Raw genomic sequence first — 24339 nt, forward strand, 5'->3', positions numbered from 1 at the left:
ACAAATAATTTAGGAAAAATGTAAAAAAAAATCTTTATTTTGCGGAAATTTTTCTTATTTTTTTTTATGTGTTTATGATTTAAAGTTCTCAGGAGCTAAGGGTCAGAAAATTGCTAAGAAACTGGGTTCTTTCCTCAAACTCACATTTATAATCCCTATATCTTTGCAACCTGATTTTGTAAACCTTTGATTTTTCCAACAGTAAACTATTTGATCTAACCGAATTCAGAGTTTGAAATATAAAAGGTATACGACATATGGGATTAGGAAATCAAAGTTTGTGGGAAAACTCAGTTCCTTTTTTATTCTAAATGCTTTTGAGGAGAGCGAAAACATAAACTTCAGCTCAAAGAATTGTAAAGATAAAAAAGTATTAATAAAAATAGAATAATTTTTTTTCACAATTTTACTCCAGAAACCCCAACTCCAAGACGTGATAGTTTACCTAACCTGGAGATAAGGTCAGAAACTCCGGGAAATCAATCTTCTAATTCACATTTAACTAAATCTAAAAGTCTTTCAAGTGTTGAGGAAGAGCTAAGATCAAGCTGTCCTGGTTCCCCTCCAACTCCTAGTATCAGGACGGCTGTCGTAGGTATATCAAATAGTCTGATAAATCTAACATCAATGCTAGGAGATTCAACAAATACACATATCAAAGATACCGGAGAAACTGGGGAAATTGAACATAATTTAGAAGGGAACCTTCTACAAGATATCCTTGAACCTAAACTTCATTCCTCTGAGCTTTCAACTAATCCAGATGATGGGACTGAAGAATCTTCTACTCCGGGTGTAGATCTAGCTGTACTTGAGGTTTCTCAGACTGTGATCAATTTCACTAATTCTCTGGGACAATCGATGGATACTAAACAGGTTAAAAACCAAGAGAATGAGAATCTAGCGGTCTCTATTTACAGGGAAATGAGAAATGAACGCTTACAATCTATTCTTGAGGACTCGGAGAGTCAGCTTGATGAATCTGAACCTGAACTAGAAACATCAATGTTGAAACGTTCAATATTGGACATGACAAACACATATCTCGATGTTACAGCTTTCCTGCTGGACCAGGAACCCGGAGATGAATCTCTCGGAGGAACCCGTCCTCCAACTGTCATTGAAAACCGAGGACCTGGAGAGCTGCAAGAGATCCAAGAAGAACCCTGTCTGGAGGAAAAAGCATCTTTATTAGGTTAAATTTTTTAAAACATATTTCATGAATTTTATAAAAATTATAAATTTTCTGCTCTAGGTGAAGATTCTAATGATACAGAGGTTGATATAAAAGATGAAATAATGAAACTAACACTAGACGTACTACAGATTACTAAACTAATGGGTTAGTCTCTCATTAAATATATTTTTTACTTCGAACATTTTTCGTTTAAAACATGGTTTTTTGAACTCAAGTAATAGAGTTAGAACCAGAAAACTCTGGAACGGAAAAACGACTTTAAGACTCCGGTTATGCCTTTATATTGTCCAATGTACAGCAGTTGAGCAGTAAGTGACCTAGAAGTAGAAAAACTATTTGTTTTGTAAAAATATTAAATACCCTTGATTCGTAGTTTAATGTTGTCTTCCTGTTACACAGTTTTATGGTATTTTATCTGAACCGATTTGACTCATATTTTTATTGTGGAACTCGGGAGAGCCACGGGAATGTTCTTAGCTTGGTTTTGAAATTCTAAGTTTAGCGGGTCGACTTTTATTTAGAAAATTTAGTTTCTCGGTAAAATTGACCAAGTGCGGGTAAATGGCGGGAGTAACTACGAGTAACCTGGGCAACGCTGGGTTCCCAAGCTAAACTGATATAAAAATCAGACATTCGTTTGAAATTTAGAAACTGATATACTGACCTAATTTAGGTGAGGATATCCCAATCCCAACTCTTCTCCCAACTGATGTTTACATGGAGGGAGGTATTGATGCAATGTCCTGTAAGAGCCTTGAAACAAGTCCAACTAGGTGAGTGAAAACAACAAAAGGATTGTTTACGTTCTTATTTAATTATAAAAAAAGTAAAAAATAAATAAAGCTTAATTTTAGAATTATTTAAACTAAATATTTAACCAATCTGAATAGTTTCCTGGTAGGTTTTTGGAAAAACCAATCTAATATTTTTCTGTATTAGCTATCGTACAAAGTAATTGATAAAACCGGAGATATGATTATTATTTTAGGGATATAGTAGGTACTCTTGTGAATCGTTGATGGTACTTTTTGGGTCTTATGAAGGAAAATTAATCCATCCATAAAGTTGTTGAGAATGAATCAAAGACGACTTGTCTTGAGTTTAAAGAAAGATGGGACCAAACCAAGGATTAAATTAACTAAGTAGTTTAACCAACTTTATACATTCATTAATTTTTACCCTTAATTTAATCTGATAAAATAATGCCTTTAATTATTAAATAAAATCTTAATTGCTTTTCTAGTTTCGAATTGCTTTTTTAGTTATCACGTGAGTAGAGTAGAAAATATTTAGGTTTAGTAGCACAGCGATTAAAAGTAGGAAAACCAGTATTCTCGTCGCAGAGGAGCTTATTAAATGTTTTAAACTTGACAGGTAAATAATGATGTAAAGGTAAAAATTAAAATATAAAACTTGAGTCTTGAGAAATCAAAATAGGGGTTGCATTTTTTTACCTTGACAGTTGAGGAAGATGCGGTGGGGTAGGTTGAAAAATGTGAAATGTGAATATAAACTTGCTTAAAAATGTGAAATGTGAATATAAACTTGTTCAGCAAACAAATTGTATTAATTCTCCATGGTTTTTATTCTTGTAGTACTCTTGAACACATTGAATCACTAGTGTTCTGCTACCTTTTCATATAAAAGATGTAAAACTAGATTATTGTCAATTAGTTTTTTAAATTTGATGTCTCTCTATTGAACCAACAGAATAACAAGCTGAGGTATATTTTCTATTTTAGTCGCCATTAAATATTTATAGTCATAAACAACTCTTTAAATAATCCAATTTTAGTCTAAACTTGAATAATTTTAGCTGGCTTTTGTTTTGTTTTTCTCCAAAGTTTTCCTTTTTCCCTTCCCTTTCCTCCCTTGCCAGTTAATCCCCCAGTATCTGGTAGCTGACTACTGACCTCATTCTTATATAAACAATCAAATAATCATCAACTTTTTCTGCAAACCTGTAAATTCAAGGAAACCCGGAAACTAAAATCTGTTATTATTCCTTGAATTTATGCATTAACGATAATTTAAAAAAAATGTAAAGTCATGTTCTAATCAAAGCTGAAAAGTAGGAAAATAAACAGCTGTTGTACTTTCATGGATGTCATTATTAATATCTATCAAAATTGTAATAAAATAATGATTTTGAGAAAATAGAGAGTGTATTAAAAATACTGTAATAAATTTCTTGGACAAATTAAACCACTTTACACTTACACAGGTTAAAATATGAAAGGGGCAAGGGGGCATGTTCCAGGTAGGGGGGGGGATGGAGTTTCCCCCTTTTCACTCCCTCCCCCCAACCCCAACCCATTGCACGTAACCCTACACCTCCCGAACTTGCAATACAGAAGTATCGATAGAACAAAATAACACTTAATAATTAGAAAGTGTTTTTATTTTGTTTAAAATGAAGTTGAATGAAAACAACAAACAACTTTAAAAACATTGAGACCTTTGAATAAAATTATAGGTTCAAAGTTCAAGAACTGTAAAAGCACAAAAAAAATAATTATATAAATATTTTTTTTCGACTCAGTTTTATTACAAACCACTATAAAGTTGTATATCTACTGTTTATAGTATAGCGAAAGAGAATAGCAATTAAGTCAATAAACACCTGTATTTAGTGTATCCTAGATCCCAGGAGAGTTATCTCCCTTCTAGTTTATTTTTCCCTCCCGGGAACTATATCTAACAAATTAACTAAATTGATATTGTTTTCAGTTAGGCTCTGTGCTCTTTAAAGGGTGTAATTTCAAGGGACCCTTCACGTAAAGAATGGTATGTCCGATTCACAACGGATAACCACGAAACCTTTGTCTGATCAAGTATGAACGAGATGTCCTTATTTTTCTACCTGAAATTTGATTATTTTTAATTGTAGTTTCTCTTTTTTAGTGAAAAAAATAGATTGTCAGAATTCAACATGTTTGTTGTGAATAGAACATGTCACTCAAATTCACTCAAATGTAGGATCACTTGAAATTACGTCTACAGTCCCTATAACATTGCTTAAACCAAACCTCTTTTCTTCTTTGGTACAATTTTCTATTCTTCTTTTCTTCTTTTCTTCTTTTCTACATTTCTTCTTTTCTCCTTTTCTTCTTTTCTTCTTTTCTCCTTTTCTTCTTTTCTTCTTTTCTCCTTTTCTTCTTTTCTTCTTTTCTTCTTTTCTTCTTTTCTTCTTTTCTTCATTTCTTCTTTTCTACAATGTTTTTTTCCTCTTTCCTACAGTCTTATATTCTTCTTTCCTACAATCTTCTTTTCTTCCTTTATACAAACTTCTTTTCTTCTTTTCTACAGTCTTTTTTCTTCTTTTCTACAATGTTCTTTTCTTCTTTCCTACACTCTTCTTTTCTTCTTTTCTACAATCTTCTTTTCTTCGTTTCTACAATCTTCTTTTTTCTTTCCTATAATCTTCTATTTGTCTTTCTCCTACAATCTTCTTTTCTTCTTTTATACAATCTTCTATTCTTCTTTTCTGAATCTTCTTTTCTTCTTTCTTATAATCTTCTATTCTTCTTTCTCCAACAATCTTCTTTTCTTCTTTTATACAATCTTCTTTTCTTCTTTTATACAATCTTCTATTCTTCTTTTCTGAATCTTCTTTTCTTCTTTCCTATAATCTTATATTCTTCTTTCTCCTACAATCTTCTTTTCTTCTTTCCTACAATCTTCTTTTCTTCTTTTCTACAATCTTAATTTCCTCCTTTATATAATCTTCTTTTCTTATTTTCTACAATCTTCTTTTCTTCTTCTGTACAATCTTCTCTTTTTCTTTTCTTCTTTTCTACAATCCTCTCTTATTATCCGTTTTTTCCACATTCGTGTTTTTCCTTTTTCTCCTTTTCATCTATCTGTATTATTTACTATATAACATCCGAAATCGTTAAAAGTATTCTCTATCCGTATGTATTATGCACAACTTTAGAGTTGGGAATACATTTCGATGTTATTTTATATTACCGTTAATCCCTAAATATTGGAATCTAATTTGAACTATTTTCTTAATGTTTTCTTTTCTTCCTTTCATTTTTTTTCTTCCCTTTTCCATCTTTGTCTAATCTTTATTTGTAAAATTTTTTTCCATCCTTTTGTTAATTCTATTCTTTTTCATACATATTTTTCCGCGTTTTCCCCAAAAAATTGTCATCCTCATTCCTTTTTAATACCTTTTTGTTCTTTTTGCATTGTTTTTCATCCCTTTTCATGTAACGTTTGTTCGCATTTTCACCATTTTCTCTCAAAATATATAATAATTGTATAATTGCAGAGAAGAAAGTGAGGATATTGCTGATATATTGATTAGGGGAAAACTCTCCCCAATCCCATCTCCTGTTGAATACTCCCCAGAGAGACGAGGTATAACTCTACAGTTTATACAACCTAGATATTCATCTAGTCTCTGCAGTTAGCATTAATACAACCAATTACACAATTAATTAGATATTATAGGGGGTATATTCTTATTAGAAGTATTTATAATTCCTTACAGGGATCTTTGATTGGTTAATAACACATTTAATTTGTTCTGATGTGTTTAGACTTCTCTTCTCCTGATGAGAACTTACTGAAAAGAGAGAAGGAGAACCAGAAGAAGGTGAAGACTGAGAAGGAGGTTGAGGTTAAGAAGATCCTGGAGAGAGCAAGGAGAGCAAGGACGGAACTGGAGAAGGAGCTGGCCAGACACTCCGATAGCTCCCAGGAGAATGAGAGCAGTATTCCTGTTCGTCATAAAACCGTCCGGTACTCATTCTACTCATCTACTCATCTACTCATCTACTGATCTCCGCATCTACTCATCTACTCATCTACTCATCTACTCATCCACTCATCTACTCATCTGCTCATCTGCTCATCTGCTCATCTACTCATCTACTCATCTTCTCATCTACTAATCTACTCATCTACTCATCTACTCATCTACTCATCTACTCATTTACTCATCCTCTCATCTACTCATCTACTCATCTATTCATCTATTCATCTACTCATCTATGCATCTGCTCATTTACTCATCTATTCTATTTACGTACCTTCAATTATCCAAACCATTAATGTTAAACCCCCATGAGAGGTATGGAATGTGTAAATTCATATCATTATAAAAGAGCCATACAAAAGTTCCCAGCTCTGATTTTCTTAGTTGATATTAAATGTTGCATCTTGTTTGATTCGTTCACTCCGTGCATGACTCAACCGTGTTCACAATAACACCCAATCTAAACCTTATTCATGATCCTACCCGGATGAAAATCCTTCCCTTACCATTATTTAATCCTCTTACTTCATAGTTTTATCATATCACGGATTCACAACCATAATCCTACAGGTTGAAGTGTGAGTATCTGAGTGACTCTGAGGATAGCGGGGATGAGTATCATAGAGATGAAGCTGAGAACCTGGCAGATTCATTAAACATTCATCCTGTAAGACAACAATCCTTCCCTGATCCTCCTTACTCATCTCCAGTCAATATTCCAGGACTGCTAGCTCAACCTTTTCAGGTATATATAATACCATGAGAGATCTTGTGATCTTATTATTGAGGTTTTGTTTCAGTTTGACTCCCGGTATTCAGAACAACTGGTTGATCTGCTCCGGGATCACTGTAGTGGAAGAATAACATTATGTTGTGAAGGTAAACATTGTTTAAGATCTCTACAACCAATAAACTCTATGAAGAAACTATATATATATATATATATCCTTCTAGGAAAAAAATCCCTGCACCCGAGTACGGGACGGAAAAGTCCTGTTAGTCTGGAATGTATCTCTAGAATACTAGATTCAGATCCTTCGTGAGTTCTTTACAATAATTTAGACATTTTTTAATGATTAACAATTAAAGGGACTGTATTCGTAATTTCAAGAGACACTAAACACATTCAGTTTGGAAACCCACATTTTACTGGAAACTGTAGTTTCCCTAAAAAAATGAACCCACTTAACTAAAAAATCTCTAGACCCAGCTAAGAACATTCCTATAGTTCTTCCGAGTTCCCCAATCAAAATTTGAGGCAAATCAGTGAAGATGTTCCCGAGTTAAGATCGGACATCCTAACAGAGATTACTACTTTATATATATATAGAGATATTTAAAGGTTGTTGGATAAGCCGGATGATGAAGGATACACTCCCCTCCACTTGGCAGTTATATCTGGGAACCTCAAGGTTGCTCGTCTACTCCTGGATAGAGGAGCTGATGTAAACAGTACAGATCACGAGAGACATTCAGTCATACACTGGGCTGTTGTCTGCGGAGAACTAGAAATCCTCATTGATCTTCAGCTTAGGGGAGCAAATATTAGGTAACCTCCTATTACTCCCTACTCAGGGTAAACACGGATAAATGGACGTATATTGACGAATGGTCACTAAACACAGTACAACTTGGATATTCGTAAACAAATGTAATACTGTGATAACCAGAAAACAATGGAATTTAAAGACGACATTATAGCAATACTCAAGTTTATTTGATGCTTTTACAAAGCAAATAATTTTCTGAACACTTATTAAATCAGTAATTTAGTTAAATGGATCAAAGTGTCTAAAGCTCATTGCACTATGTTAAGTTCCTGTTTCAGAGTTTTCTGGTTATCACTGTAGCAACGCCAAAAAGTGAAACGGAAATTTTCCAAATTTTAGTGTTTCTGATTGTCATGGAGCCTACCCTATCCACTATGCAGTACAGATGTGCGCTGCTGAATCCCAGAAACAACAAGATTTTATCAAATGTCTCCAGGTTTTGATCAAGCTTGGAGCAGACATCAATATTTTGGTAAATTACAAAAAATCTTATAATATTTTCAAGATATTTTTAAATCTAATATTTCTAGGATAAGGAGGGTCGAAACCCATTATTGTGGGCAGGTTCAGCAGGATCTACTCAAGCTATAGATATATTATTGAGAGCTGGAGCTAATGTTAACTCACATGATTTTGAAGGATTGACAACATTACACTGCTCAGCTTCTAGGGGGCATGCTATGAGTTTAAAAGCAATCCTGATGGAGAAAGATATTGAAATAGATGCCACGGATACTAACGGATGTTCAGCGTTGTTCTACGCAGTTACATTAGGTCACGTAGAGTGCACAGAAGCATTAATTCAAAGTGGAGCTCTGATAAACCGACAAGATATGAAAGGACGTACTCCAGCCCATTGTGCTGCTGCCAAAGGGATCCTAAAAAGCTTGAAAACTCTGAAGAATTTCGGAGCAGATTTATGGATTAAAAACAAGCGAGGAGATTATCCTTTGCATGAATCTGTCCATTCTGGCGAAAAAGAAGTAATCAGCTGGCTTTTAAATCAGAAACCAGAATCTGTAAATTCGACCAATAATGAGGGTAGGACCCTACTCCATCTAGCTGCCTTGTATGATAAAATAGAAATCTGTAAAGTGCTGATGGATCAAGGGGCCTTTGTGAATCCTATTATGAGAAATTCCAAGGGCCAGCTACTCACCCCCTTTGATGCTGCGATGCACAGGTCAAACAAGGGGTGTGCAAAGTATTTACAGCTCCATGGGGGTGTTCCGGCAATAAAAATTACTGATAAAAATGCCTTACAGAAAGCTCTAGTTCGCGCCTTCTCCGAGAGTCAAGGAGAACAGGTTCTACCTGTTGAGTACAAACAAGTGAATGAGAACAAGGTTGATCAGCACACTGAACCGAGCTCTGATCAAGCTGAGACAACAGAGAATTCTAACCAAACTGAAGAGAATCCAACAGAAGAAAAAGTGGATGAATCAGGATTGGAAACTATTAATAGTGATAATAAGATGGAAAGTAAAGAAATGCAAACATCTCCAGAAAAGATTGAATCAGTGAAAAGTTTTCTAGAATCCGAGGTTCAAACATCCCCGGAGAAAATTGATTTAACAAAAACTTTTCTGGAAGCTGAGATTCAAACGTCTCCAGAGAAGTTAAACAGTCCAGAACAAGAAAAAACGAAGATTCCTGATTCAGATATTTACAAAGTGGAGATAGATAATGATCAAAATTCTGTTGATAATGAGATAATCTCGAACCTTGATACAGTTACTACTATTGAAGAAGTTTCAGAGAATACAGAGAAACAAAGTAATGATCATATTGAGAAGATAGAAGAGGAGAATACTGCTGAAGAGATAGCTCCAGAAAATACTGGAATTCCTCAAGAAAATACCAATGATTTAGAAAACATTAAAAAAGGAGAAGAATGTGACAACATCTCAAAAATTGATGAAACTGATCAAATCATTGAAGATGATGAAAAGTATAATTTAAAAGAATCCATTGGCTCAGACCAAAGAGTCAAAGACAAAGAAACCAACGAAATAATAGAATATAAGAAGAGTGGTAAAAATGATAAAGATAAAATCAAAGAAACAATTAAATCTGATGAGAGCGTTAAAGATGTGGAAGATAAAACCAATGAAACTATAGAAGCTGATAAGAGTTTAAAAGTTGTTAAAAATAAAACCAAAGAAATTAAAAAATCTGTTGAGAATGTTGAAGCTGATAAAGATGAAACCAAAGTGTCCAACGAAACTGATACCGAACCCACCTCCAAAGTTTCTTCAGCAAATTCTTCAAAACGTTCGTTTGAAAATGTTGTTAAACAAAGATTTGAAAAAGAATGGAGCGTTGATGAAATGAGAAGAAGTCCCAAGAAGAAGAGGTTTCCTCCACCTGAAGATATTCTAGAGGAGAACCTGATCAAGTTTCAGCAGAGTGCGGATAACATTGCTCAGCAGATTTGCGAGAAACTGAAGGAAGAACTGAAAAATATGGAACTCCGATCAGAAACCAAAATGTCCGCAGAACTAGAAGAACAACGAGTTCAAGTTAAAGAAATTTTAAACAACATTGAAAACCTGAACAAATCCTTTATTGCACGTATTGATGAAAAGAAAGATGAACTGGAGAAATTTATGCAAAGAGCTGATTCTGTTCTTTGTAAAGTAAAATCTGGTTTAGAAGATATCCCTCAGTTAGCAGATGAGAAGGCAAAGAGAACAATTGAAACTGCAAGGAAAGCAAGAGAAGAGTTTTATGAATCTCAGGATAAAACAACTACAGTTAGTCAGTTCACTTATACGGATGAATATGATAGAAACGAGGACAATGATGATACAGAGGCTGATTCTGAGGATAGCAAAGAGGACGAATTGGGTGAAAGTGAGACTGTAAACAAGAACGATTCATCGGAATCCACAGAAAATCTTGAACCAGGTCCGTGGCAGTTAAGATATATATTTAAAAACTCGCTTTTTTGACGAGATGAATTAAAACCAGTAAATATTAAAGACGCGGCACAGGCCTTCTTATTGTGGAGTGGCGTGTCCGATTCACAACAATACCCTTTAAACCTGATCAAGGATAAGAGACTTATCCTTGTTTATCTACAGAAACGCTTGTAATTGTTGATAACTTTTGTTTGCAAACTGTTTTAAATTAAAAAATGATAATATTTACTTTCTGGAAGTCCTGGAAAATATTTTCGTTCAATTTATTTGAAGACAGCGATGGACATGGAAATTTCTGGATATTTGAGAAATATGTGTTGTGTTCACACTGTACACTTTGCATTTTTCCGGTTATTTAAACATCATTTTAGAAATGAAAACACAGATTACTCTGTCGTCGATTATTAGAGAAAGGTTTAAAGGGTACCGCTGTGAATAGTTCCTACACTATATCTATAAACGTAGGGTCACACGGAATTACACTTCCAGTCCATTAAAGTTAGAATACTTATGTTGTTAACCTAAATAGTAAATGTTTAGTTGCTGATGAGAGGATCTACAGAACTCCACGGCATACGCAGACGGAACCATATCCACAGTATTCCTTTACAATTATCTTATATTTGATCATTCTCAAAATTAAAATAAGAAAAATTAATGAACCGAAAAAATGTATTAAAATTTAATGCAAAGAATGATATATAAATGAATAAATGAAAGAATTAATGACTAATCAAATGAATAAATGAAAGGCTGTTTGGGTCATAAAATTGAAAAATGAAAGAATGATTGTATTATATAATGAATTAATTAAAGGATAAATAATAATGATTAAATAGTAAAAGAAAGAATGAATATTGAATAAATAAATAAATAAATGGATGAATAATGATTAAAGGAATAAATGAAAGGATGAATAATGATAGAATGAATAAATGAATGGATAAATAATAATGATTAAATAAATAAATGAAAGTTTGAATAATGATAGGATGAAGAAATGAAAGGATGAATAATAATGATAGAATGAAGAAATGAATGGATGAATAATGATTAAATGAATAAAAGAAAGGATGAATAATGATAGAATGAATAATAAAAGAATCAATAATAGTGATCAAATGAATAAATGAAAGGATGAATAATAATGATTAAATGAATAAATGAAAGTATGAATAATGATTAAATGAAGAAATGAAAGAATGAATAATGATTAACTGAAGAAATAAAGGAAGGGATGAATAATGATAGAATGAATAAATGAAAGGATAAATAATGATTAAAAGAATAAATGAAAGAATGAATAATAATGATCAAATGACGAAATGAAAGGATGAATAATGTAAAATAAAAAAAATAAAGGATGGATGATGATTAAATGAATAAATTAAAGAAGGATGAATAATGATTAAATGAAGAAATGAAAGAAAGGATGAATAATACTAGAATGAATAAATTAAAGGATGAATGATAATGATTAAATAAATAAATGAAAGGATTAATTATGAATAGATAAATAAAGGATGAATAATACTAGAAATGAATAAATGAATAGATAAGTAAAGGATGAATAAATGAAAGTATGAATATATAAATGAATATATAAATGAAGAAATGAAAGAAAGGATGAATAAATGAAAGGATGAAAAATAATGATTAAATAAATAAATAAAAGGGTAAATAATGAATAGATAAGTAAAGGATGAATAAATGAATGAAAGAATGAATGTATAGGTTACCTGATATAGAGTGCCGGGAGACCCAGTATACTCCACCAAACTTTATATCTCTCCACCAGCTGTATGATGAGAATGTCAGGGTTAGACTTCTCCAGGTGGATTCTAAGCAGGTTCAGGCTTTTGAGGAGAAAAGGTAAACAGATCCAACCTTTCCTATTAAAATAATCATATTCCGTCCTTAAAAGATTATTTCAATTCTAGCATAGAAGAGCCGTCTACTTGGTTTCCCGGAGTCGCAAGTTTTCCCCATTCTGGTCCTAACAGGTCAGATTCTACTACTCCTAGTCCTACCCGGAGAATAGGAAACTCTGCAGGAAGCTCAAGGAGACTAAAGAGACAGGAGAAGAACTTGGAGACTGTTAGGAATAAAACATTTTCCATAATTTTATCAGTCTTTTATTCACCCCACCACAGATTTTTGTCTTTTTATCTAGAATAAAGAGGCGATCCGAAGATCTTTGGACATGTGCAGAAACAATTAAACGATGCCTAGCAGGATATTTTAATGTTTTAATAAAACAGTTCGAGTGATGATTCTCCTCCTTTATCACGACGGTCAACTCTTCCTGTCCAATACATCAATAATTCTTCAATTTCCAGGTCATATTTTGGTAAAAATCTCTTTAAAATCTTATGTATACAAGAAAAAAGGAAATTATAATGATTAATAAAAAGAAATATCTGGGTAATATATTGGTAATAATCTTTGTAAAAGCTTATATAAACAGGAAAAAAAAAGAATTATAATATTTAATAAAAAGTAATTTCTGGGTATCATTTTGGTAATAATCTCTGTAAAATCTTATATATACAAGAAAAAAGGAATTATAAAAATTAATAAAAAATTATATCTGGGTAATATATTGGTAATGATCTCCGCAAAATCAGGATAAAATATAGCATATATGGCTCTGTTACATTTGCCATAATACTTTTGCCATAAATACATTTGCCATAATTACACTTGTCATAAATACTTTTGCCATAAGTAACAATTGTCATAAGTTACATTTGCCATAAGTTACACTTGCCATAATGGTTACACTTAATTACACTTGCAATAATTACTTTTGTCATAATTTTCTAATTTTAAGAAAGATCTTAAATTTGTCGTTTTTTTTGTAAATGCGGAAAATTTTCACATGAAAATTTCCAACTTTTGTTTTAAAGCACAACAGTTAACGTGAGTTAAGTTCCATATTTTCTTAACTGGAAGAACTTGGTGAAGAGTCACTATGCAAACATCGTCCGACAGTAATTTTAACTAAATTTAATTTTAATTAAGTGTTATTATGGCAAGTGTAATTATGGCAAGAGTAACCATTATGGCTAGTACAACCATTATGACAAGTGTAACTAATGGCAAGTGTTACTTATGGCAAGTGAGATTATGGCAAATGCATTTTTTGCAAAAGTATTATGGTAAGTGTAACCATTATGACAAGTGTAACTTATGGCAAGTTAAATTTTTGGCAAGTGTAATTATGGCAATTTTTGTTTTGCAAAAGTATTATGGCAAATGTAACTGAGCAATATATATTTATAGTTAGTACAAAGTAATAATAGGCAATATTCTAAAAATATTGTGTATAAGATGTGGGACAGTTCCCGTTAGTATCTGGGTAATATTAAAGTAATATCTTGGTAAATATGTATTATAATTATTTGTTTCAACCTTCAACTTGTAGAAGAACGGAGGAAGAAGGGGAGAGGAGTTGTGCTCCTATTCCTATGTTTGTCTCCAGGAGAGGCCTTGATAGAAACTCAAACCTTGAGAGTGATTTAGAGAATAGTTTACATTTACCTACTCATAGGTAAACCTATAGTTCACATCTACCTACTCATAGGTAAACCTATAGTTCAATACTACCTACTCATAGGTAAACCTATAGTTTACATTTACCTACTCATAAGTAAACCTAAAGTTTACATCTACCTCATAGGTAAACCTATAGTTTACATCTTCCTAATCATAGGTAAATTTTACATATTCCTGCTCATAGGTAAACCTAGAGTTTACATCTACCTACTTATAGGTAAACCTATAGTTTACATATTCCTAATCACAGGTAAACCTATAGTTTACATCTACCTACTCATGTGTAAACATATAGTTTGCATTTACCTACTCATAGATAGACCTATAGTTTACATCTTCCTACTCATATGTAAACATATAGTTTACATCTACCTACTCATAGGTAAACCTATAGTTTACATCTTCCTACTCATAGGTAAACCTCTAGTTTACATTTACCTGCTCATAGGTAAATCTATAGTTTACATATTCCTGCTCATAGGTAAACCTATAGTTTACATCTCCCTACTCATATGTAAACATATAGTTTACATCTACCTACTTATAGGTAAACCTATAGTTTACATATTCCTGCTCATAGGTAAACCTATAGTTTACATATTTCTGCTCATAGGTAAACCTATAGATTACATATTCCTACTCATAGGTAAACCTATAGTTTACATACACCTACTCATAGGTAAACCTATTGTTCAATACTACCTAGTTAAAACTAAACCCATAATTTCTGCTAAAATAAGAAAGTACTTTTTTTAGTTCTTTTGAATATTTAAACCTCGCATTAGAAAATATAAAACTTTTAGAATATACATTATTAAAGTTCATCCTTTCAAGGGTCAGTTTAAATGTAAAAAATACTAGGACCAACATTTTATATTATTAACTTTTTCTTCATAAGATAAATGAACAAACATGTATACCTGGAAAACTACAAACAAAACTAACTTTTTTTATATTAACATCTTTTTTTATTTATCTTATTAGTATAATTATTATTATTATTAATAATATAGTATCAAGACCAGAGTACTCTCTTGAAAACCAAGAATGATCCGTAGTTTGACCAGGAGTTTTCTTTTTTATTTACTCGGCACAAAACATTATAAATAATTAATAACACACTTTTAAAGAACCCTTAGGTTAATATATTAAAAACATAAGGAAGGTATTGCTCGTTTTCATTCTACTCGTTTAGAAATAGATAAAATCATTATTTGACACTGAAATACATAAACTAAGGTTTGCATGGGTTAAACATTGAGTGAGTAAAAAAGCAAATGTGCAAAGTCTGTAAAAAAACTGTTTAATAAAAAACTAACTGTGCGTAAAAAATCTGGGGGCCCCCTCCCCCCAATTCCTGTGTTATATACGACTTGAGCTGAAAACTATAGAATTGGATAGTTTTAATCCCTATCGCTTAGTCTGAATATTCAGTGTGGAAACCTTTAATTTCCTTCTTAATCCAAAATTTTCGCAAAATTTCCGCATTTCTTATTTCGCGAAAGTTTTCGCATTTTTCTCAAGCGTACGAAATGCGAAATTGTTTTATTTTCGCGAAACAATTTCCCATTTTCGCTGGAATCCCTATTTCCAACTAATGAGAGTTCACTTTTAAATTGCGCGCAAAATTTCAAATTTCCCGGCTTTTCCTATTTGCCAAGCATTGATTTTAAAAATCACAGCTCGGTTTAGTTATTATTTGTTTCAGATCTTGTGATCCTAAAGACTCTGGGTACAGTGATGTTGTGAGACAAAGTGGAGACGAAAGTTCATGTACAGGTATACATCATGCAACATCTGGTCTCAGCACAGACAACGTGAATATGCTGAACATTTATCCTTACTTCAGGTCCTAAACCTCAGAAGGTTGATGTTTCTAAATCCGGAGTTCTAGCAGAAGATCTTGAAATCACAAGTTTAGGGGTAGGATTATTCAACCCAGCTCATATCTTTCTTTTCCACCATAAATTCAGTATTCACATTTTGAAAACCTATTGAGAAAATCATACAAGTTAAATACATTTTTATGTGCAACCAAATACAGTTGCTGTTCTAATACAGGGTGTCCCACATCAAATTAGACTGCATCAATGGGTCTAAATTACATTTTGGGGGATAAATCAAAAAATTTAAGAAGAATGAATCATTTTAAAAAAATTAATAAGGCTAATAGAAATTTTGTTTGCAGAAAATGCTAGATTTTTTTAGTATTATGTGCGTATTTTGGCGTTAAAGATTGGAGATAATCTAATATGAAATGGGACACTCTGTAGATGAACGTAGCATACAAACTAGAGGAGCTACGAGGTCAAACAGTCGTACCAGTAATTTTCCATGAATTGTACATTTTCCTTATATGTCTAATTGGATTGAGTAGAGGCTATATTTCTTATTTATCTAGGGATTGACCCCTAGACCTGAACCAGTATCCAGCTACTGGCAGGCTGGTCACTCCACTAAACCTTCTACTAGGAAGAAGGAGAAGATTGATCTCAGCCTCAAATCCAAGGATATCCAACAAGTCAGGTGATTCATGATATGTTTAGTAAACAGAGGAATTGAGTTTTTGCCACAAACTCTGATTTCCTTATCTCTATTTCTTTGTAACTCAATGTTGTACACCTTAGATATTTCAAACTATGAATTCATCTAAATCAAATAATCTAAGTTTGAAATATCAATGGTTTGCACCATCAGGTTGCATAGATATTGGGATCTGAAGATTTGAGTTTGTGGCAAAAACTCAATTCCTTTTTACTTCATATAAGTCTGTTTCAAAATTGATCGCTTTACTCAAGATTTTCACTTTAGGAACTCACAATAATTGTGTCAAAATTTAGAAATTTTATTTTATCTATTTTATTTTATCAAAATCCCGGGATGAAAATAGCTCACATTTTTTGTGTAACTCACATGCTCCCAATTCCCGGGGCAGATGTACGTTCGGTCAGAATTAAACAATTCCTTAAATTAAACCTTTTTTAAAATAAAAAAGCCTTTCTGCCAATGAAAAAAATGAGATAATAACAAAAAAGTTGATAAGAACAAAATACCCATTGTCTTGGCAGTTTCAGAATGTGGTCTGCCTTTTGTGTGCGTTAAATATTGTCAGATTTCGTCAATTTTGGTTTAATTATAAACAGTAAAATCTGTACGAAATCTTAATATTTCCGGCAATATTGATAGCACAAAAAAGACAGACCACATTTTGGAAATGCCAGAATTATGAGATTTTATTGGTTGTAGTTTCCAGAATCTGACATTTAATAGAGAGTTCATGACTGAGTGTCACAAATAAATTCAAAGTTCTAAGACGACTTTAAAATCTTCTTGCTACTGTCATGTTTCGTGGGACACCCTGTACTATAGAAGAGGCTCGCTGCATTTAGATAGACAAACATAAAAACCGTAAGATTATTACCAGAAAGATAGGTTTAGAGCTGCCTGTAATAACTTTAATCTGATAATATCTTCCAGTACCTTTGCTCCGAGTCACGTGAAACGGTTCCAGCTTGAGAGAAGAATATTCCAGGAGCTTCTTAATATTAAACGAATGCAAATACGAGCACCTAGGCAAACCATGTTAAACAATTCCCGAAATATTGAAGAAAAAAATGATAAACATGGATTTAGCTCTAATCCTTGATGAATATGGATATTCCCGAAATATTGAAGAAAAAAATGATAAACATGAATTCTCCTTTAGCTCTAATCCTTGATAAATATGGATATTGGCTAAACGTTGAAACTTTTCTTGGAAAACTTTATAAATATTCTATTGACATATTTTCAGATTAGGTTCTCAATTACATAGAATAGTAACCAAGGAAGAAGAAATATATAACTAATTAAATGTCGTCTTTGTTTCTTTTTAAAACCAATGCCACGTAGACTATTTTTGCGTCCGTATTAGCATTTCAAATAAAAAAAGGGAAAACAAAACAACAATTCTGCTTCCTATTTGTTACCAATAAAATATATGCTCAGTTTTACATTTACTCCTGAAATCTATCTCTCTTTCTCTGCAATAATCTATGACCAATCAATTTTCAATGACTATAAACATGAATTGAAATAACATGGTTGTTTTTAACAGTTCTAATGAGAGAATAATAGTTAAAGAACTAACCGAGAAATATGATGCAACGATTAATAAATTCTTTGATAGATCTAAATACAAGGGAGGATTCTCATACAAGGTATTCATAAATCAGGCAAAAGACGTCTTTTATTTCAAGAGTTTTTAAATTTACTTTTTGTTTTATAAACGTGTAGATATATCTTAAAATTTAATAATTTACATTTGAAATTTGAAATTTATGATAATAAACTTTTGACAGTGGCACAGTGAACAGTGTACATTGTGCACAGAATGATAGATATAACTGCTATTGAAAAATAATAATTAAAACAATTTAAAAATCAAAAAAAAAATCTGCTCATTGCAAGCTTAATTGCAACTGCAAACTTAAAATCTTGACACATCCTATTCTAAAAAAAATGACATGAAGTGTTCTAAATTTTGATTCAGGAGTTCGAGTCTTACCTATACAAGGAGCTAGAGAGGGTTCAGGAGAAAAGGGAGGGAAGATCTCATAACTCAAGTACAAACATGGAATCTCAGAACTTCAACCGGAGTTCACAGTCCTTGTATCAGTTCCAGTCGGCGCAGTCCAAGTACATGTCAGGATATAAAATAGCTGCCGTAAACCGGTTTGGAGAAGGAAACAAGATGGCGGGGATTTTTCAGGTTTGTGTTTGTTTTATTAAATAATTAGTAGATTCAAACAATTGTTTAATACAAAAATTTTAATGATTCAACATTTTCAATATCAGGAGAGAGGAATAGGGTGCCATCAACAAACGTCACATGTCAAGTAAGTATTTCAAAACTTTGATCGTCAATCTTTTGTAAATACATAACAATGATATCGATGGATATACATAGGGGTGAACTGCTTCTTTGAAAGGTTAAACTTTTGTTCAGTGAATCTTCAGTCTTGAACGCATGATCTTGATATCCAATCTGGGATCTTTTAAATTTGAGGATAAATGCTTGATCCCTTTATTAAAGTTGTCCCTGACCACCACGGGATATAATAAAGGAACTAAATTAAATAAATTTGCAGAAGATGGAGTTCATTGGTTGATCCCTAGAGTCACAACACAAAAGTTCTGACTGCAGAACAAATGTTGTTTAAAAATTTACAATTCACTTTTTTCTAACATATGAAATGATCGGTTGATCACAATTGATTAAAACCCACACCTAATATTTTTGCAACCGAAACCTAAAGAAAATACTTCTCTATTTTCCGTTCAGTATCAGCAAAGTATTTATAAAAATGTTATTGAGAATTTGTCAAATTATAATGATTGAAATTTCTGTTGATGCATAGAGATGATCAGAGTAGTAGTGATCCAAGTATGTGCACAAACTCATCTCATCGCTGCCACCACGCAGCTCATGCTTACACAGGGATACCTTGCTCTAAACACAGGTATACTTTACCTTGCTCTAAACACAGGTATACTTTACCTTGCTCTAAACCCAGGTATACTTTACCTTGCTCTAAACACAGGTATACTTTACCTTGCTCTTAACACAGGTATAGTTTACCTTGCTCTAAACACAGGTATGCTTTACCTTGATCTAAACACAGGTATGCTTTACCTTGCTCTAAACACAGGTATACTTTACCTTGCTCTAAACACAGGTATACTTTACCTTGCTCTAAACATAGGTATACTTTACCTTGCTCTAAACGCAGGTAAACAGACTTTACCTTGCTCTAAACACAGGTATACTTTACCTTTCTCTGAACACAGGTATATTTTACGTTGCTCTGAACGCAGGTAAACAGACTTTACCTTGCTCTAAACACAGGTATACAGACTTTACTTTACTCTAAACACAGGTAAACAGACTTTATCTTGCTCTAAAAACAGGTGTACAGGGATAACTTGCTCTAAACACAGGGATACCTTGCTCTAAACACAGGTATGTTTTCCTTGCTCTAAACACAGGTATACTTTACCTTGCTCTGAACGCAGGTAAACAGACTTTACCTTGCTCTAAACACAGGTATACAGACTTTACCTTACTCTAAACACAGGTAAACAGACTTTATCTTGCTCTAAAAACAGGTGTACAGGGATACCTTGCTCTAAACACAGGTAAACTTTACATTGCTCTGAACGGTATACTTTACATTGCTCTGAACACAGGTATACTTTACCTTGCTCTAAACACAGTATAAAGACTTTACCTTGCTTTAAACACAGGTATACAGACTTTTCCTTACTCTAAACACAGGTACTCAGACTTTACCTTGCTCTAAAAACAGGTGCTTGCCCTAAACACAGGTATACAGACTTTACCTTGCTATAAACACAGTTAAACAGACTTTACCTTGCTCTAAACACAGGTATACAGACTTTACCTTGAAATAGGTAAATAGACTTTACATTGCTCTAAAAACATGTATTCAGACTTCACTTTGCTATAAACATAGATAATAGGTATACAGACTTTCCCTTGCTATAAGTACAGGTATACAAACTTTACCTTGCTTTAAACAAAGGTATACAGACTTTGCATACTTTACCTTTCTGTAAACATGGATGAAGCTAAATTTTCCTTTCTCTATACAGTAACAGACCATCAGATGTATACTTAACTATGCTATAAAAGATAAACATTCTTTATTTTTCTGAACACACATATTTTGCTTAGCTTGCTGAAACACTTATTTTCCTAAAATTTCTTAAATGCACAAGTATACCCTGGGGTCTGGTATTACAGGGTGATCAGATAAGGGAGTCACGGAAGTTCGTAGTAAGATTTTGACTTCACTGGAGACCACTGGAGACCACTGGAGGGGTTTGTGAAAATGCTTTTTCAATTTAAAACTTTACGCAGGGTGATTTACATTCCACTGGAGGGATTCACATATCTTTACTAGGAGTTAAAATTCCACTGGAGGGATTCAGATATCCTTTCTGGTGGTTTATAATTCCACTGGAAGGATTCAGTTATCCTTCCTAGGGGTTTATAATTCCACTGTAGGGATTACAATTACAATGGAATTAAAAACCCCTAGTAAGGATATCTGAATCCCTCCAGTGGAATTATAAACCCTAGGAAGGATAACTGAATCCCTCCAGTGGAATGTAAATCACCCTGCGTAAAGCTTTAAATTTTAAAAAGCATTTTTTCAAACCCCTCCAGTGGAAATAAAGTCCCTCCTTATCTCAATAGAAAGGTAAATATTTCTATAACATGGAAGCTGGAATTTTGAGTCCACTTAAGAAAATTACATAAATAATTTATTAACACTTGTAATATGGAAGTGTGTATATGATCAAATAGTTTACATAGTTAAAAAATGTTGCCAAGGGAGGGCACGAACATTTTTTGTGCCCCCCCCCCCCTCCACAAATGCTCTCGTACGCCCCTTTCTGGAAATCTTTGTAGACTTTGCATTTCACTTCACTTATCATATATATCTGAACACAATTACATTTAGATGTTCGAAAGATAAACAAATCTATCCTGAAACTATGTTTAGGAGAGGACGGATGAGCAGGAATCGAATTATAAACTCGGAGACGAGGAAAACTTTGCTTCGAGAAATATCTCCCTCTCTCCCTCTCACTCTAAGAATAAAAAATGGAGACAAGATGCAAAATATAAAGGTAAACCTAACCTTGATCAAATATCTTTTATGAAAAAAAGATTTAAAAATGAATATGAAATTTTGTGTTCAGGTTCCAACTGATCAACTGGAGAAGAACAAGAAGTATATGATCTCGTTTAGCTTTAAGCCATCTCCTGAACAAATACAGACTTTTTAATCTCCAGATGAAATACAGACTTTTTAATCTCCTGATGAAATACAGACTTTTTAATCTCCTGAACAAATTCAGACTTTTTTATCTTCTGATCAAATACAGACTTTTTAATCTCCTGATGAAGTACAGACTTTTTAATCTCCTGAACAAATACAGAATTTTTAATCTTCTGATGAATTACGGACTTTTTAATCCGCTAATAAAATACGGACCTTTTGATCTCCTAAACAAATACAGACTTTTTAATCTTCTGATGAATTACGGACTTTTTAATCCGCTAATCAAATACGGACCTTTTGATCTCCTAAATAAATGAAAACCTTTAATCTCCTGATGAAGTATAGACCTTCTATTCGTCTGATCAAATATAGACCTTCTAATCTCCTGATCAAATATAGACCTTCTAATCTCCTGATCAAATTTAGACCTCCTAATCTCCTGATCAAATATAGACCTTCTAATCTCCTGATCAAATTTGGACCTCCTAATCTCCTGATCAAATATAGACCTTCTAACCTCCTGATCAAATATAGACCTCCTAGTTATACAGACCTTATAATCTTGTGACCAAATATAGACCTTTTAATATCCTGATCAAATACAGACCTTAAAATATCCTAATCAAATGTAGACCTTATAATCCCTTGATCAAATACATACCTTTTAATCTCCTGATCAAATACAAGTCTTCTTCATCTCCTGATCAAATACAGGCCTCCTAATCTCCTAATCAATACAGAGTTTTAAATCTCCCGATAAAATATATCTTCTGAGCTGGGAAATTTTGAATGGTGGATATCGGGATTAATGCTTGATCCACTCTTTTTCTTAATCTCAAGATTAAATAATGCTTGTTCTTCTTTTATTATTAATCTCAAGATTAATTAACCAATTGGGATTAAGGATATCACAATCTTAAGTTTTCAGCTCAGATCAAATAAAATCGATCTTCTTAATCTCCTGATCAAATGCAGACCTCCTAATCTCCTGATCAAATTTTTTCAAGTTTTAAGGAATTTAATTTACATTGGATTTAAATCTCTTCAAATATTTATAGTAAAAATTATAATATATTTCTAAATCGAAATAAATGGATTATCAAAGACGACATTCTTGAGAGTAACTACCATGGCGCTCATATATGAAACAATAGAGATAAAACTCTTTATAATGCTAAATATATTTGTACCGGACAATTTAGGGGCGTATACAAGAACTTGTCCCTGAAAATCATAACTGAAAAATGTTGCTTGGAAAAAATGTCGACTTTTATTATTTTATAAAATGCCCCAATTTCAGGGTTGGCATAAAAAAAACCAGCCCAAAAAAACCAATGAACCCCATTTAAAAAAACCCACCTGTAAGTGGGCTTTTTTGGGTTTAATTAGAATTTTTCTATTTATTACCTTTTCTTCCCTCTTGTTATAATAAACTCTTCAAGAAAAAAGGACTACTAGCGACTGTATTGATTTTTAGGGAGTTTACAGAACTAAAACTGCCACATTTATTCATTTCATAAGACTTGAACGAATAATGGGTTATCTGAAAAAATATTTAATTAATAGAAGTAGTCAAACTTGTCACTCGGAACTTCAAGACGGTTTCGGATTTTAGACCAGACAAATCCAATTGTTGACAACTTTTGAAGCAATCGATCATCTGCAGTGCTTGTTTTTTTAAGTATTAAAGATATTGAAAAACCCAAGAACTACATCAGATTTTTCAAAAATTTTGCGATAGAATAAGGATATAAAATTATTTCGTCATTTTTGTTTGTGAATGAGCTGAAGTTTTTCTGTATTTAACAGTGGTCTTCCTTCTTAAGCATATACATATCTACCGATTAATCCAAGTCCACCCCCAAACAGAAATATGTATCCAAGTGAGAAAATAGAATTAAGTCTGAAATTTCAAGAACTATAATATTAAAAAATTGCAGTATTCCCCTTATGAAGAAGGGAGGTGATATTATTGTATTTGAAGAGTATTCATTTATGATTAATTATAGCCTATTATCACAACAATATTATTTTTTATAACTATTAAGTTCCCCTATCGTTTAAATAGTCTTTGTTATTATGAATTAGTATGAATTTTAGAAGGTTTTAACTACTTTCAACTGGAAAAGCCCAAAAAACCAATGAAACCCACTGGGCTGTTGCATCAGCTAAAAGCTATAATTGTTACTAGAAAAGAGGCGCGAAGCACCCTAAATGTCAAGTTAGTCAAACTGCAGTAGTGAATTGAAGACGTGTAACATTCATACATACATTATAGCTCTACAAATTAGGAAAATAAAACTATGAATTTTTTCTACATTTATTCTACATTAATTGTATTGAGAAGTATCACTTCGTTAAGTTAAAATTAGAAAATATACGAGAAAAATTTGCTGAATATAAAATCTGATGGTCGCTAGAGCACTAAATCATTATGAAAATATGAACAACTTCTTGGGACGGTAAAATGTAAATCAAGGGTAAGCGC

General features: G+C 32.6%; 1 protein-coding gene across 1 annotated transcript; it reads left to right on the forward strand.

The window, feature by feature from the left end:
- Positions 1 to 419: 419 nt before the first annotated feature.
- LOC111708575 (uncharacterized) lies at positions 420 to 22711 on the forward strand. The gene is made up of 28 exons (XM_023481994.1): positions 420 to 1195; positions 1256 to 1342; positions 1872 to 1971; positions 2492 to 2572; positions 5478 to 5566; positions 5749 to 5950; positions 6537 to 6711; positions 6767 to 6845; positions 6921 to 7005; positions 7309 to 7515; positions 7856 to 7988; positions 8047 to 10426; positions 10981 to 11038; positions 12175 to 12312; positions 12381 to 12537; positions 12614 to 12645; positions 12702 to 12779; positions 13868 to 13993; positions 15707 to 15777; positions 15848 to 15921; positions 16400 to 16524; positions 17476 to 17630; positions 18073 to 18197; positions 18530 to 18748; positions 18835 to 18875; positions 19398 to 19499; positions 21570 to 21696; positions 21769 to 22711. Exons 1-28 carry the CDS (start codon positions 628 to 630, stop codon positions 21853 to 21855), a joined length of 5901 nt encoding a protein of 1966 aa, XP_023337762.1. The 5' UTR covers positions 420 to 627; the 3' UTR covers positions 21856 to 22711.
- The last annotated feature ends 1628 nt before the right edge of the window (positions 22712 to 24339 follow it).

The sequence above is a fragment of the Eurytemora carolleeae genome, unplaced genomic scaffold, assembly GCF_000591075.1.
Source record: "Eurytemora carolleeae unplaced genomic scaffold, Eaff_2.0 scaffold890, whole genome shotgun sequence".
NCBI lineage: Eukaryota > Metazoa > Arthropoda > Copepoda > Calanoida > Temoridae > Eurytemora > Eurytemora carolleeae.

Coding starts and splice junctions, on each gene's coding strand:
- LOC111708575 (XM_023481994.1), top strand. CDS start 628: ATGCTAGGAGATTCAACAAATACACATATCAAAGATACCGGAGAAACT. Junction 7,516..7,855: donor CTTAGGGGAGCAAATATTAG/GTAACCTCCTAT, acceptor TCCAAATTTTAG/TGTTTCTGATTGTCATGGAG. Junction 18,749..18,834: donor AGATGGCGGGGATTTTTCAG/GTTTGTGTTTGT, acceptor TTTCAATATCAG/GAGAGAGGAATAGGGTGCCA.